General features: G+C 33.2%; 1 protein-coding gene across 1 annotated transcript in view; it reads right to left on the bottom strand.

The window, feature by feature from the left end:
- LOC110017980 (DNA damage-binding protein 2-like) overlaps window positions 1-15,065 on the bottom strand; it is a 29,057-nt gene that overhangs the window by 566 nt on the left and 13,426 nt on the right. Inside the window, exons 2-10 of the mRNA XM_020715183.1 lie at window positions 8,624-8,746; window positions 8,393-8,481; window positions 8,186-8,306; window positions 6,302-6,393; window positions 5,878-6,007; window positions 5,341-5,589; window positions 5,050-5,246; window positions 4,499-4,921; window positions 1,472-1,589 (exon numbers count right to left, since the gene is read on the bottom strand). Of these exons, the coding sequence (XP_020570842.1) occupies window positions 4,693-4,921; window positions 5,050-5,246; window positions 5,341-5,589; window positions 5,878-6,007; window positions 6,302-6,393; window positions 8,186-8,306; window positions 8,393-8,481; window positions 8,624-8,746 (1,230 nt within the window). The 3' untranslated portion in view covers window positions 1,472-1,589; window positions 4,499-4,692. The remainder of the gene's footprint in view (window positions 1-1,471; window positions 1,590-4,498; window positions 4,922-5,049; window positions 5,247-5,340; window positions 5,590-5,877; window positions 6,008-6,301; window positions 6,394-8,185; window positions 8,307-8,392; window positions 8,482-8,623; window positions 8,747-15,065) is intronic.

Below are 15,065 nucleotides of genomic sequence, written 5' to 3'. Positions count from 1 at the left end.
TTGTAACACTCAAATCTAACACATCATGTTAAAAGCACTAATATTGTTAACTTTTATTTTATTTTATTTTATCTATTATTATTATTATTTATTTGTTTATGATAGTTTTCTGTCTGTTTTGTATTTCAGATTGCCACCACAATTGTAGGTGTGGAGTTATTTTTCGAAACTTGGCTTCTTAAAATATTGTGGTTATATAAGAAAATTATTGTTTGATTTTTTTTTTGAAAGAAAATAATTACAATTTTCATTGTTTCTTTTTTAAGAAATTAATTTTTTTCACGCTAACTTTGCAATCATCTTTAAAAAGTTACAACTACCCCAAATTTATCCGAAGTGTTATGTATTTCAAATTCCTCTAATTTGGGCAAATTAAGGAGTATTTTCATTTGAGGTGTTTTAATTTTTTGTTTTAATTTATTTTATATTTATTTTACTTAAAAAAAATAATTTTTTCTTGACATTAATATCATATGAAAAACATCACTCATTATCACATTTTAATAGTCAAATTCAACTTTTCATCCATAGATAAAGCGCTACAAGTGTGAAAAATCAAACTTTATGTGTGAGATGAGTAAATCCATAAGAATTATTTGTTGAGAATCAATTTTGTGTTATTTATTTTGACAATTATGCTTATAAATTGTAAACCCCAAGGGCAAAAGAAGAACAATGAGACATCCACAAGCCGGGTTTCAGCGAGACTCACCAACTAAGCATGAGATAAATTCTTCGTTCTGTATTCAAAGTAGACTCACTAGTTGGCTCCGAGGAGGACTAGTCCGACCTAGTTTGAAGCATCTACATGTCAAGACTCGGCAAAATCACATGTTGTCAAAGAAGAGGATATCTAGTTAGCTTAAGAAAACCTAACAGCTCCATTCTAGTGTCGACCACTAATCTGACTTTGAATCTATACTAAAGGCACTTATCCCTATTGTGTACTTTTAGGTATTCATTACATGTACAGCTCACTATACAGCTTTTCTTATGTCATTCTAAGGGATCTTAAGGAAAGCTAAGGGCTCCAAAATTTTTGCATTTGTAATTTATACTATTGAGTTAGTTTGGGAAAATATTTTATTAGGTGTGTTGAACATGAATCTACATAGGGGTGTAATGGAGCCGAGCCGCTTCGACTTGACTTGCTAATGAGCTCGCAAGTCGAACTTATCTAGCGACAAGATCGATCTCGTAAATTAAACGAGCTCGAGCTCAAACTTAGTATGACTCGACTCGTCAGCCCGTGAGCTGATTCATTTCCAGTTTTGAATAAAACAAAGAATGGGCATTCACATACATAGCACACATTTCTTATTTCTTATAGATTTACCTATCTCACAAAAACTTCAATATTTACACGCATATCACTCAATTCTTTCCTATCACATAAAACATAATACTAATTATCACTTTTTAATAGTTAAATCAACATTTTATATGTATAGATAAAGTGCTGTTAACTTACTGAGATGGAGGGGCCTCTGAATAAAATGATCCAAGTTGTGTCAGATTAGAACCAAAGAACAATGCCAAGAGTAGAACTAGCTAAAGAGTCACCTGACTTATTAGCCAGGAGGAGGAACCTGAAAGCAAGAGCATTATCATCCATAGATGAAACCTATTGCATAAGAGTAAAAAAAGAGTAATATGCACTAGAATCTCATCGGTGAGAAGAGAAGAAAATCATGATTGATGAATATATTTTAATCGCCTATAGTTAATGAAATCCAGCCCCTATTTCAGAGATATGATAAAATATACCCTTCATCAAAAACATAACCATGAAGTTAAGAGTTGCCACAAAACCTCAAAAAATTAATTAAAGAATTGGTTAAAGCTAAAAAACTAAAAGAATTTATACTTGTCCGACCCAAGCTAAAGGGTTCACAATAAAACATTTTATGGAGTGAAGGAATGAATTAGTCCCTACATGCACAATTATTTTGTTGGAATCATACTCCACATTGTGGAAAAATAAGAAATACAGTAAACTAGCCTCAAGCAATTAAGGTTCACCACAATATGAGCACCCATCATTGAAGTCGTCCCGAACACTTTCTATGAGTTAGCTAAGCCATTGAATGAACATTCTTGTAAATGGTGTGATTGAGGTCACTACCCAAATTATCATAGTGATGATGTATTGATTAACACGAGGAGCTACCAAAATATCATTTTCAAGAGCATCTTAATAAAAATGAGCATCAAATAGACTTGTCTAAGCTCACTTAATTATGGGGTAATTTAGGCTCTTAGATCATTAAAAAAAAACTCTATGATCAAGGAGGATGATTATGGGTCTTCTGATCGGGTGGTTATGAAAATTATTCGTCAAATGACATAAATGTATCTCCCTCAGGTGGTATAAATGGATCCTCTCTCCTTACTTGGGAAAGAAACAATGAGTCAAATTTCAGTGTTATTCTAGATTGAAGACCCGACAATAAACTCCGTCGGCTGGCCACGATCACTGTTGGCTGCCCTTCCTCACTGTTATTTGTGAAATTTTCTTGTTAAAGACACATCTCAAATAAGGTGTAACAACTCGAATACGATGTACATGAATAATGTTGTATTGAAGATTTGGCGACAATTGTTTATGACCGCTGCATTAAAAATATGGTAACTTCTATTGAACTCCTAAAATTTTCTATATGTTGTATATCGGCAAGTGTTATCTCTGGTGTAATAGTAAACCTGAAAGAAGGTTGCAGCCACCAATCGACAAATCACCAAATACGGTTTCTATGACAGTTAACATTGAAGCCTCCCACTATAGCCTATGTGGGTAAATGACACTATTGCAGCCCCCACTATGACATTTGAAGCTGGTTGATGTTACTATAGACATTTGTGATTGGTTGATGGAACTACAACTACCAACTATAATCTATGTGCCAACTATAGCTTATGCAGCTAACTGCTACTGCAACTTCCAATTTTTGCCTCTCTGGCCAATTAACGTTATTACAACAACCAATTATGACCTATGTAGCTAACTACTAGTGCAACTTTCATCTAAGGCCTCTATGGTCAACTATCTGTCAGTGGAGCTACTAATTACTCCTTATGTGACCAACAATGGCCTATAAGGTTAACTGTTACTGTAATTTTTAACTACAACATCTATGGCCAACTATCGCTAGTTCAGCTACCAACTATAGTCTATGCGACCAACTAACAACTACTACATCTACCAAATATGGTCTATGTAGTTAACTACTACTGTAGCTTACAGCTACGACCTTTGTGGCCAACTAACTGTTACTACAACTACCAACTATGACTTATGTGACCAACTATAACCTATATGACTAAATGCTATTGCAATTTTCAATTATGGCATTTGTGGCCAACTAAATGTTACTACAGCTACTAACAATGACCATGTTGTGTTAATCACCATATATCTTACTCAACCCAAGTATCAAAGTTTTGTGTCATTCTCCATATATCTTATTTGGATAGGTCCTAGTATTAGAGTCTAACTCCTCATTTTACAACAAAAACCACAAAGAGTAGCAAACAAGTTCACTCTCTAGGGAGTCTAAGTGGTTACCCTGGCAAGATGAGGCCCATTTAAAGGAAACAATCTTCTTTAGGGATTTTGTGTTAAGGCACCGACAAAGAGTAAGAAATGGGTGAACATCAACTATTAGAGCAAGCTTAAACGGCCAAACAAGGGAGCTTGAACTAAAGGATTCTACTTAGTCACAAAGCTGACTATTCAACAAGCTTAACCGGTCTAAAGATCAATCATGCCTTAAAGAAAGCATAATCAGCCAAAAGATCCCATTCACAATCACACGTCAATGAATATTTTAGCCCAATGGTCCTTAATTTTCACTGTTCAAAAGTGTTTGATTGGAGTACAAGTAAAATGGTTAAAAAGAAAAAAAATCGCTTATTTCCAGGTAGAATGAGCACTCAATACTTAAAATTCTTCACTTTATTTCTAATCAATATACTACACACTTAAACACCCACCTGAACTCATTAAGAAACTATTGACCAACTTTTCAAGCAAATGAAAATATAAATTAAAATGTTTTGAATTCAATTTAAGTCATAATGAAACCTTATAATCATCAAATTTACTTTAGCATATATACATTATAAATATTAATAATTAATCACGTGTACATATCAGCAAAATTAATGACTATAACATTGACTTTGATCAAATTTAAGTTGAATTATAGGGACTCAAATGTCTTTCCTATAATCAAAAGAAATATTTTGACATGCTACCTCACTAGATTTTATTTCCTCTTCAAAATAAAACGGATAGATTTGTTTCAACCATAAAATCAGAAAGACCCTTTGCATTGAGAAATCAAATCACTTTTTCATTTCACCTGTGTAATTTTGAACTCATAAACAGCATGCAAAGAGAACCATCATATACTCTCAATTAACATTTGATTTTGCTTACAAAAAACTTGCTATTTTCACAAAAAAAAAAAAGAAAAAGAAAAAAGGTTCTACTTACCCTTCCAAAAAATTGAGATTGAATAGCTACAACCCTTCAATGAAACCATCTTTTGGTAAATCAAAAGCAGGCAAGAAGAACTATCATATACTGTAAAAACCTAGCCAAAAATTCCCCCAATATATAGAAACCAAGAGAATGAGATCTACAAAACCTTAAAGGCGTTCTTTGCCTCATTCCATCTTTACTACAGTCTAGATTTTGAGTTTTTCAGATTTGCTTTTAACAGCTTTATCAGATTTTCCTCCATATTTCTTCTGCTGCTTCTTCTTCCCTTTGGAAGAGAAATCATCATCATCATCATCACTTTCATCGAATTTTCCTTTAGCAGATTTCTTCCCAGCATTACAAAACATTATTTCCTTCTTCCTTTCAACCTCTTTTTCCACATCCTTGGAACCCGGTCTCCAAATAAACACAGACCTATCAGGATTAACATAAATTTATAAAAAATCCCTTAAAACTAGAACTAGCACTTATAATGCAAAAATAAATAAATAAATTATAAAAACGGTAAAAAATATAAAATACTGAGACTAGAAATAATAGACCTGGAGCTCCCAGTTGCCAGAATATCATCCCGATGGTGTAGTTTGTTTACTGGACTAATAGTGGTTAAATCTGGATCAACCACCTCTGCAACAAGATGGCCTGTGCTCGTGTCTATGAAGTCAATGGGATGTAATGCCACACCATTATAATTCTCACTTATGTATCGACCAATAACCGCTAGCGACTCAGAAGGATCCTTTCGTAAAATCATTAGAAATTAGATTCAAAAACATAAAAATTCAAAAAATGCAAAGATTTTCAGTTTATGATTTAAAAAAAAAAAAGAGAACCTTTGGATCCCACTCAGCTCTAAAAGGAGTAAGGTGACGATTAAAATCATGGCTGTGGACAATTTCTCTACTGGGCAAATTCAAATTTCCAAAGACCGAGTCCCAGACTCTTATTCGATTGTCTTGCGATGTCGTAAGGATTTTACTTCCAGTATGTGGAGAAAAATAGGCCGAATTGACAACACGAGTATGAGCAAGACTGGCAAGAAAAGATCCAGATTCTAGTCGGCGTATGTCCCACATATGAGCCTAAAATCAAGCAATCCAAGTGTTAATAGTAAGTAAATAGTACAACTATAGTTAAGGCGGAACCAGGTTATATTGAGGGTGGGCAAGAATTTGAGATTTGTCTATATAATTAGTGAAATTTGATAATTTTTTTAATGCAGTTTACATAATTTAGCAATTGTCTCTTCTCCATACATTTTTTTGCCCAATACTCTGAAGAATTAAATATTTGATGGTTTTGCCCACCCTAAAAAATAAAGCTAGTTCCTCAATATAAATTAAAACTATATTAAAAAATAAAAAGCTCACAAAATGATCATTTCCACAGCTCAGAAGGAGATCTGGTTGTGTGGGATTGCAATGTAGCCCAACAACCTTGCTTCCTTTTCTATGAATAAGAACTGGTTCTCCAATCTTCACCTTTTCCCTAGTATCAAACCTAAGAGTTTTTCAAAGAAAAAACTGAACTTGAGTACATGTTAAGATGCACAATTATTCACATTTTAAATCAAAGAAATTATTACCACTATAATCATAAAATATTTAATACTAAAGCTTACCCACCTCAGCATCTTAAAAGAAAATATTTAATTGGCAAGAATAAGTAGTAGGAATAAACAAAATAACGGTCAAATTCCCAAACAGAACTAAGGAAGTAGTTTTAGGTACAAAACGGTCAAATAACCAACCGGAACTAAGAAAATACTTATAGGTTAAAAGAAAAGGTACTCACAGGTAAATATAGCCAAAGTTATCTGCGGCTAGTAAAAGCCCTTTATCCGAATTAGAATCCATGCCATATAACATCCGCCATGTAGATGGACCCTACAAATCAGGTATAGCTTGAACTTGGAATAGGAATCATATCAGATTGTTCAGAATAATATTAGGAGAAAAATCTAATCTATATGCACTCACAAGCATAACATTATTGAGTATAAAATAGTAAAATAAATACGTGCGATAGAAAAGATAATGTAACAGATTATTTGCATGCAATATAGACAAATTGCTCGCTAGAAAACTTATGACTCCAACATTACTTCTTTCGAGTTGATCAATATGTTTTTTCTATACAAGGAGGCAAAGTGGTTACAGGTGTATAATACCTCGACTTGTTGGGAAATTGCAACTTGTAAATGTCCTCCATGGAAAGGCCAAAGTTTCCTTGGTTGGGACTTCCTTTTTTTAATTTTTTCTTGGTCAGTCCCTCGGTAAAGTGGAAATGCACACAATTAAATTAGTTAAAACAATTGCATATTTCTAATATTGTTGCCTCTTATTTTCACTCATGTTAATCTATAATAATATCCATATATCTAGTTGCTTCAACTATATAAGATATTTTCAGTATTTCCTCACAATATAACTTCCTCTGGTACTATCAATCATCAAATTACTTTAGAGCCCTATTCCAATCTTGTCAATGTTTGTCCTGACAGATAACCCCACTATTAGTAGTCGAAAATTCAACATATGATTAGAATTCAACTTGTCAAAGGCTTAGTTCATTTACAGCCTTAGTCATAATTTTGCATTTGGGTTGTTGTATTCCTCATCAATGTACTAGGAAGAATATATCCAGAAGAAAACTAGAAAAATAAATAAAATACAATTTGAGCGAAAAGATGATGCATGAATTCATCCAAATAGACTTCTCTTTATTTCACGCCTACAGGTAGCAAATCTACAATGAATAACAAGGCTTATAAGCTTTAATTCAAAAAGAAAATTTTGATAATATCATATATTAAAAAAAAAACTATCTTAGAAGACCTTTACAACATAATCCATCAATCGCATTTCATTTTAGTCATTTGGTCTCCTTGGATTGATTAATTATTGAACCACTACTACTAAAAGATATATAAAGCAAACCGCAGAAAACCAGCCAGAAAAAAATTAGGGGCGCATCCGAAAAAAATAGGGGCAATAAAATAAAGACCAACCGAAACTTTCTATTTACAAATCAACCACCCTCTTTCATCCAATTTTCAAATTCTCACTCAAATATCAAAATTCATGGTAAAACCCATACTCATACTTTACATTTTTATGAAATTCTCAAGAGTTTGATCCTGGCACGCAGATACACATTAGTTCGGTAGTTCAAAAAAATCAGCTGTGTGATTAATTTTTAAATAACAATGTTTTGGGTGATCTATTTGTAATTCTCCCATTAAAATAATATGCAAACAAACAATTTGGTGCAACTCTGCAGCGTATTCCACAAATGAATATATCATTCGGGTAATAGAATGCAAACTTCATATTCAATAACATTTAAGAGCATCGAATTGGTTCATCAAATCAAGGTCAACAATAAGAAAAAGAAAGATTTACATACATAGAACTCAAATCTTATGCCACCATTCGTTTGCATGAGAAGGTGTATTTCACTTTTTAAAGTTAAATTTGTGTTATTTTTAAGGTGATATGAAAGATTTGGGTGGTATAAATGTAAAAAGTAAAATTCAGATCTTAGAAATGTAAATGCATACGAATTGGTTGGTATATGTAAAAGCCCCAAAGAAAAATGCAGATGAAGCATACTCAAAAAAAGACCGAAGCGACGTGTAAATAAAAGCCTATACTACACTAAAGGAAGAGTATCTACATTCCATCCATCAGGGTTAACATCGATCAAAAGAACTGCAATTCCAGTTTCCAAATCAGTGTAGCTAATTGTCCCATCTGAAGATGATGTATAGAGCATGAAATCATTTCTGGTGTCAAACCTGAAAGAGAAAACCGACATGAACTTGGATCTTACAAATGAAATTTTGAAAAAAAAAATGAGAAGAAAAATAACAGTAACTATTACTTCATGTTATTAACTATGCAGGAGTGTATAGATCCATAGACTGTCTTCTCATTTGGATTGCTGTAATCCCATATGCCAATTTGCCCTTTCTATTAATAAATAGTAGGTATAAGAGAAGGGATCAATGGAAAAATAAATATTACATCTACTAAACATGCAATAAATTATTAATTGAAGTCATTATTTCTCTCAACCAAACCAAATGAAAAAGTAAAGAAAAACATCTTATACCTTGTCTCCTGATATAAGTACACTGTTCCTAGTTGGATGGAACTCCAAACTTGTCACACGACGGCTGTGAAACTTAATAATACCACGATCCAATTTATCAGGGACTACGAATGTGTGTTTGATCTGAAAAATATATAAAATGGTTTAATTTTATAATCACATTTCTAGCAAAGTGATTTTAATAATAATATGAGCGAAAAGAAATCAAAAAATAATTAAGGCGCAAAATTTATCATCGCCTAGACAACATACCTACAAAAACTAATGCGTAAAACAAATACCAAATATATACGGAATTTCATGAAACTACTAACGCTCAAAATATATCATCACCCAGACCATATACAAAAAATAATGCGTAAAACAAATATCATGTATTTATGGAATTTCATAAAACTACCAAAGAAACACACAATAAGATGCCCAACAATATGCAAAATAGGGTTTTGTGGAATGCAAAAAGAGCACATGGTAGTAAATACTTTAATGGCTTACTCATTATAATAGGGCATTATTCAGGCCTTTGATTTTGCTATTTAACCATTCTAAACATATTAATTTACTCCCTGGCATGTTATCCAAACCATTGATACCACTTATGAACTACAACAATGACACACAACTAGATTAGTTAGTGTCAATCTAAAGGGCAAACCCTACTGATTTTTCCCTCAATCAACATATAAATTCACCTTAATAATGAAAGCAACCCTTCCACAATTGACTTGCGCCAAGAAAATAGAATTGTCGATCATTCCCTAGATACAAGTAAAATATGGACGGGTCAACTCAGGCTTTCAAGCCAAAATCTCCGTCCAAGTCAGTTTTAACATAAGATTGTTGGCCGGACCTCCAAACACATGCCAAAGTCCAGGTCTAACGCATCCAAAGTTAAGATTGATGATAAAAAATAAATGAATGTTAGTAAAAAAAAAAACCATAGATTATAATGGTAGACTAGTAATATTAAATAATGAGGTGGTGTAGCATTAAATTCATATGTTTGTTGTTGTACGCCAGTAATAATCACATAAGGCAGATTCGCCAAAATCAAATCAAGGAAGAGAAAAGAAAAACTCTAAACAAGTATCACATGTGTGGAAATCTAGGACCAGCCTCATTTCTATGTTGGGCCCAAGCAGACATCCAAGGAGTGATGGATGGATTAATTGATGACAACTTGGAAAACTCCTTAATTAGTTTTAATTCTCTTCCTATTTATGTTTATTTCAAAATTATTTCATTTCCATGTTTAGACTAGATATATTTGATAAGATTGTAAATTAGAAGAGGTCGATTTTCCTATATATGTAGCCTTATGGTTGAATATTGGTAATGAGAATTAAATAAGTATTTTCTCACATGTTTTTTCTTCATGGTATCAAAGCCCTAGGTACGGCTCGTCTCGTCTGCTTCTTGGTTCGACGTCGTTTGAATCGTGTGAGGGCTGCCATATGCTTTGTCTGCATCATTGTTTGAATGACCCCTCATTTGCACTGTCTACATTAACTGCAACCTCCAGACAAAACCGTCGTGTGGGACCAAAGGGATCAACACGTTCGACTTCCGCTTTGTCTTCATCCTTGACGTCGGTCATACAATTGCTATCGACCGAAGTTGACCCTTTGTCATCAATTGTTCGAAGACTTTAAGCCTTAAGATTTCTTTGACTGCCAACACCGACCCTATAGGCTCTCTTCTGCTCGCTTCTACAGCCACCGAAGCCTCTTCAGCAGCCGAGTAGCCAAAATTCCCCTTGCAGCTGTTAGAATCTCTATAGCCAGCCTGCAGGCCTTCCTCCGCTCCTTATAATAGCAGTTGGACTCCGCATTCAGCTGTAGTCCTCCATTCTCGCAACAAAAAACAACAAACTCCTTTATGCAAACCTAAACGTGCATAGAGTTTATGATCGGGTACATAATGAAAACAATTAATTCTACTCCAACGTATGGTTCTAAATCAGAAACAAGGAATTCTATCCAAACACCCCCTGAACTCTTCTTTTATTACAAACCATATATTCAATAGTCATAACATTCTTCAATGGTCCCAATACATGTTTATGTATATTCATGAAAAAAGAAAATAAGCATATCTAAAGAGAGATGACACAATTCCTGAGCTCCCTGATACTAATCATCACACATGGAGGATTCAAGACTTTATGATTATGTCTTGGTTAGTCAACTCAATGACCACTGAAGTAAGAGAAAATTTCTTGCTATACAAAATAGCCAAAAAATTTGGAAGGCTATAAGAAAAACTTTTTCCAAAAATACTGCAGAGTTGTTTAAGATCAAAACTAAACTACATAATTTGTCAAGGCGAATTAAGTGTCACTTAATATTTCAACACCTTGATAAAGCATTAGCTTCAATTTGATATGTTTGAGACATATGTGTGGAAAATGTCCACATCATATCGTGATGTATAAATCCATCATCGAGAAGAAGAGAACTATGAAATTCCTAGTAGGACTAAGGAATTTGATAAAGTGAGAGAGTGGATTATGAGAATAAGGCCTCTGTCAACTCGTTAAGTTTTTGGTAAAGTTAGAAGAGAAGAGAGTAGAAATAAGCTTATGATAGCTGGAAATGAGATAAGCTCAGCTCTGTACTCCTATAATTCTTCCCATGGCTCAAAATTAAAAAAAAATCATCCCAAGCGTGGCTACTGTAAGAAAATCAGGCACCTCAAAGATAGATGTTGGAAACTCCATTGAAAACCTGCATATTAGAAACCTAGATATGAAAGTAAAGATCAAGAGAGCAAGAGTAATGTTGTAATCACATTTGAAGGAATGGCTAACCCAATCACCAAGAAACTGTTTGAAGTACTGAAAAAGCTCCTTGAGGGTAATTCAAAATAACACACCAGCCTCATGACACATCAAGGTAACATATCTTTCATCAACAATAAGAAATTTAGACATTGGAGCATAAATTCACGAGCTTCTGATCATGAATGCTCTAGTCAATTATCAAGAGGCTTCTACATCTAGATCTGCTATATTTTGTCACGACCCGACCCGGAGCATAGAATTAAGCAAGGTGAGTGCAGACGGTCGGATGGTGTGAATTAAATTTTTTATATTAATCCAAAATTTAACAAATGAAAGAGTAAACAAACAAATTAAATTAAAGCGGTAGAATTAATATTACTTTATTACTGGTTGTCCGTGTCGTTTATACATGTTTTCTCCTGTATTGCTCATTTCTAATCACTTAATTAACATGAAAAATTAGTTTAAAATAACTGTGAGCTAAACAAGTCAAAGAATACTCATACTCATAAGCCACAAAAATACAAAAAATAAAGCAAAATACATGCCAATTAAACTTTTAAATAAATTAATATAAATATTTAATATGTTATCAATGAACCTTACTATATCAATAACATACCAATATCATTTTATATTTGTACAACCGTCACAGAAGCACCGTCTAAAAATTACCGTCTAAAAATTAAAAATTGTGTCAATTAAGACACATCAATATCAATATCCTTTTCAATATACGCGCATGAGTACTTTAGTGTTTCCCCACTAGTAACAACAAGAGGTGACTCCATCATAGTCAAGCATATATATACAATCACTCTATATAGATTATATCATTCACAATTTCAGATCACACAACATGCAAAACTATAATACATCAATTATTTCATAATATGTGACTATAAGCATTCACATCGAGATGATCGATAAAAATTAATAGTAGAAAAATCAATTTCACTAATCAGGCATGAATAACAATTCATACAACTAGTTTAGAAGAGATACTAAAATAATACTGTAATTTAATAGTAGGGGTAATCATATCGATGAAGCTTAATTTGTTCTTGAATTTATATTACTTCATCACTTTTTTAAGCCTACAATAACCATGAGTATAAATTTAATTAATTTATTATCTTTATATTATTTAAATATTAAATTTAAATTATTATACCTTATGTAATCCTAACACACACACACACACACACACATATAAAATCTTTATTAAATACTTTTAATTAAAACTACTCACCCTTAAGATTCCCGATCGAGTTGTAACCCACGCAAAAGCTTTCTCCACCTACGGAATGCAGCGTCCTCTTCCTCTTCTCCCGTCGTCACCTCCCCCTCGTTCTTCTGCTTAGGTTTACAAGCACACGCGACCAACGGTTTGGCTCCTTCCTACGCCGTCCTCCTCTCCTTCACACGTAGCTCAATGCAGCGACGATCCTCATCTTCCTTTGAGTGTTGTGCATGGCCTCTCAACACCTCTCCTTCTTTCCTATGTTTTCTGACCGCAAACCCAAAAGCTCCCATCTCACACGCGATTTATAGAACAAATTCCCCTCTTTGGCTTCCCTACTATTCGCTTCCTTTTCCCGACTCCTCGCTTCCACTCTCTTCTATTCGACTGCCCGACTCCTCACATCATTTTTTTTTCTCCCTCGTAATGGATATGGAATTTCACAGACATGCAGATAGATCACACTAAAAAATTATTGGAAAAGAAGAAGTAGAGCTATCTCAGAATATTATTCTATTCACTATTTTATATGTTTCACAGTTGAATTGCAATTTGATTTCAATCTAGTAAATTTACTCATGATACGAAATGTATAAACTAAATTTTTTGCAAACTTTTGTAAACTTTTGGTAGTAAATTTGGGGAAGATGATTCACAGTGTGGAAATAAATCAAGGCTTATACTCGTTCAAGGAAAATCTTTCTCTAAACAAGTGATCCCATATCCATCTCTTCCTTAAGTCTCTAAGGCTGCTAAAAAGCAAGTCATGTTATGACATAGTTGCCTAGGTCACCTAATTTCAATTGTGTTACAAAGTTGAATCATAATTTTTTTATCAATAAAAAACCTAATACTTATCATTGAGAAATTTGTCAATTTATCAAAACACATTAAAAATGTTTTATCTTGTGATCAACCCTCAAATTTTTTTTTTTTTATTATCCACAATGATATTTGAGGACCTTCAAAAGTAAGAACCCTAAGTGGACTAGATGATTTGTCTCATTCATTGGCGATCACACTATTACCATTTGGGTATTCCTAATGAAGAAGAAATCTAAAATAGCACAAATTTTTCAAATCATCCATGGCATGCTTCAAACTTAATTACAATGCAAAATTCAGATCCTCAAAACTTATAGTGCAATGAAATATTTCAACTTCATCATTGAATTATATCTTTCAAAAAATAAAATCAATCATTTCAGTTCATGTATTGATACCCCACAATAAGATGTGATAACTGGGAGAAAGAACAGACACCTTATTTAAATATCTAACTCAATTATGATTTTTCATCAAGTTTCAAAATATTTTTGAAGGAGAAGAGTTCTTACTACAATGCAAAATATCAATCGAATGTATGCTCGGGTACTTAATTTCAAAACACTATTTCATATCTTGATGGAAACATATCCCCACATCAGAGCTTTCCTCTATTGTGCCACTTCAAATTTTTTTTGATGTGCATCTCTTGTTCACATCAATTTTCCAAATTGCACAAAAACTTAACTGTAAATTCATCAAGCATATTTTCTTTAGTTATGTCTCCAATTAAAAAAAACCTATAAGTGTTACTCTCACCTGTTATCAGAAAACACTATAATTCCATGGATATCATATTTTTTAAAATCAATCATACTATCCTAAATCTGATGTTCAAGGGGAGAGTATATGAAAATCAATTTTGAGATGCATTTAATGACACATACACTACCTCACAACCTACCCCCTTCCACCAAGCCCTTTTATCTCCCAAACACAACTGCGTGAAAATATCCTACTTGAAAATACCCAACAAAACCAACTTGAAGTTCATAATGAATAACTTCGTGTGTACACAATGAGAAAAATCCTAAGCAGGTGGAAGTCAACTTGCAAAGACAGAGCCGCTCAAACTAAAAATTGAGTCCACAGTCACCTGAAATTTTTGGTAAGTCTAGAACTCATAATTTATCTACTTCCTCTTCTGAAATTGAGGACAAGATAAGGAAAGTCATACTAAACATTCAATTGAAGATTATGTAGCTTATGAAAAGTTATCCTCACCTTATAAAACTTTTGTATCTAACATTGTTAGTGTACAAATGCCTAAATACATTCATAAAGCTCTTAAAAAACTAGAATGGAAGAAAGCAGTTGAAGAGAAAATTCAAGTACTAAAGCATAATGACACGTTGATTCTTATTAAACTTACTCGAGATAAGAGGTCAGTTAGATGCAAATGAATATTCAACATCAAGAGAGCTGATAGTGATATTGAGAGATTCAAAGCTAGGCTAATTGAAAAATGTTTCACTCAAGTCTATGGGATACTATCATGAGACCTTCGTACCAGTTGTTAAATTGAACAATACAGAGTTCTCTCAGTAACAGTTAACAAAGAGTGGAGATTGCATCAACTTGACATAAAAAAA

This window comes from Phalaenopsis equestris, unplaced genomic scaffold (assembly GCF_001263595.1).
Source record: "Phalaenopsis equestris unplaced genomic scaffold, ASM126359v1 Scaffold000002, whole genome shotgun sequence".
In the NCBI taxonomy this organism is placed as follows: domain Eukaryota; kingdom Viridiplantae; phylum Streptophyta; class Magnoliopsida; order Asparagales; family Orchidaceae; genus Phalaenopsis; species Phalaenopsis equestris.
The sequence above is the reverse complement of the archived record's forward strand: the minus strand, read 5'-3'. Positions and strand labels throughout refer to the sequence as shown.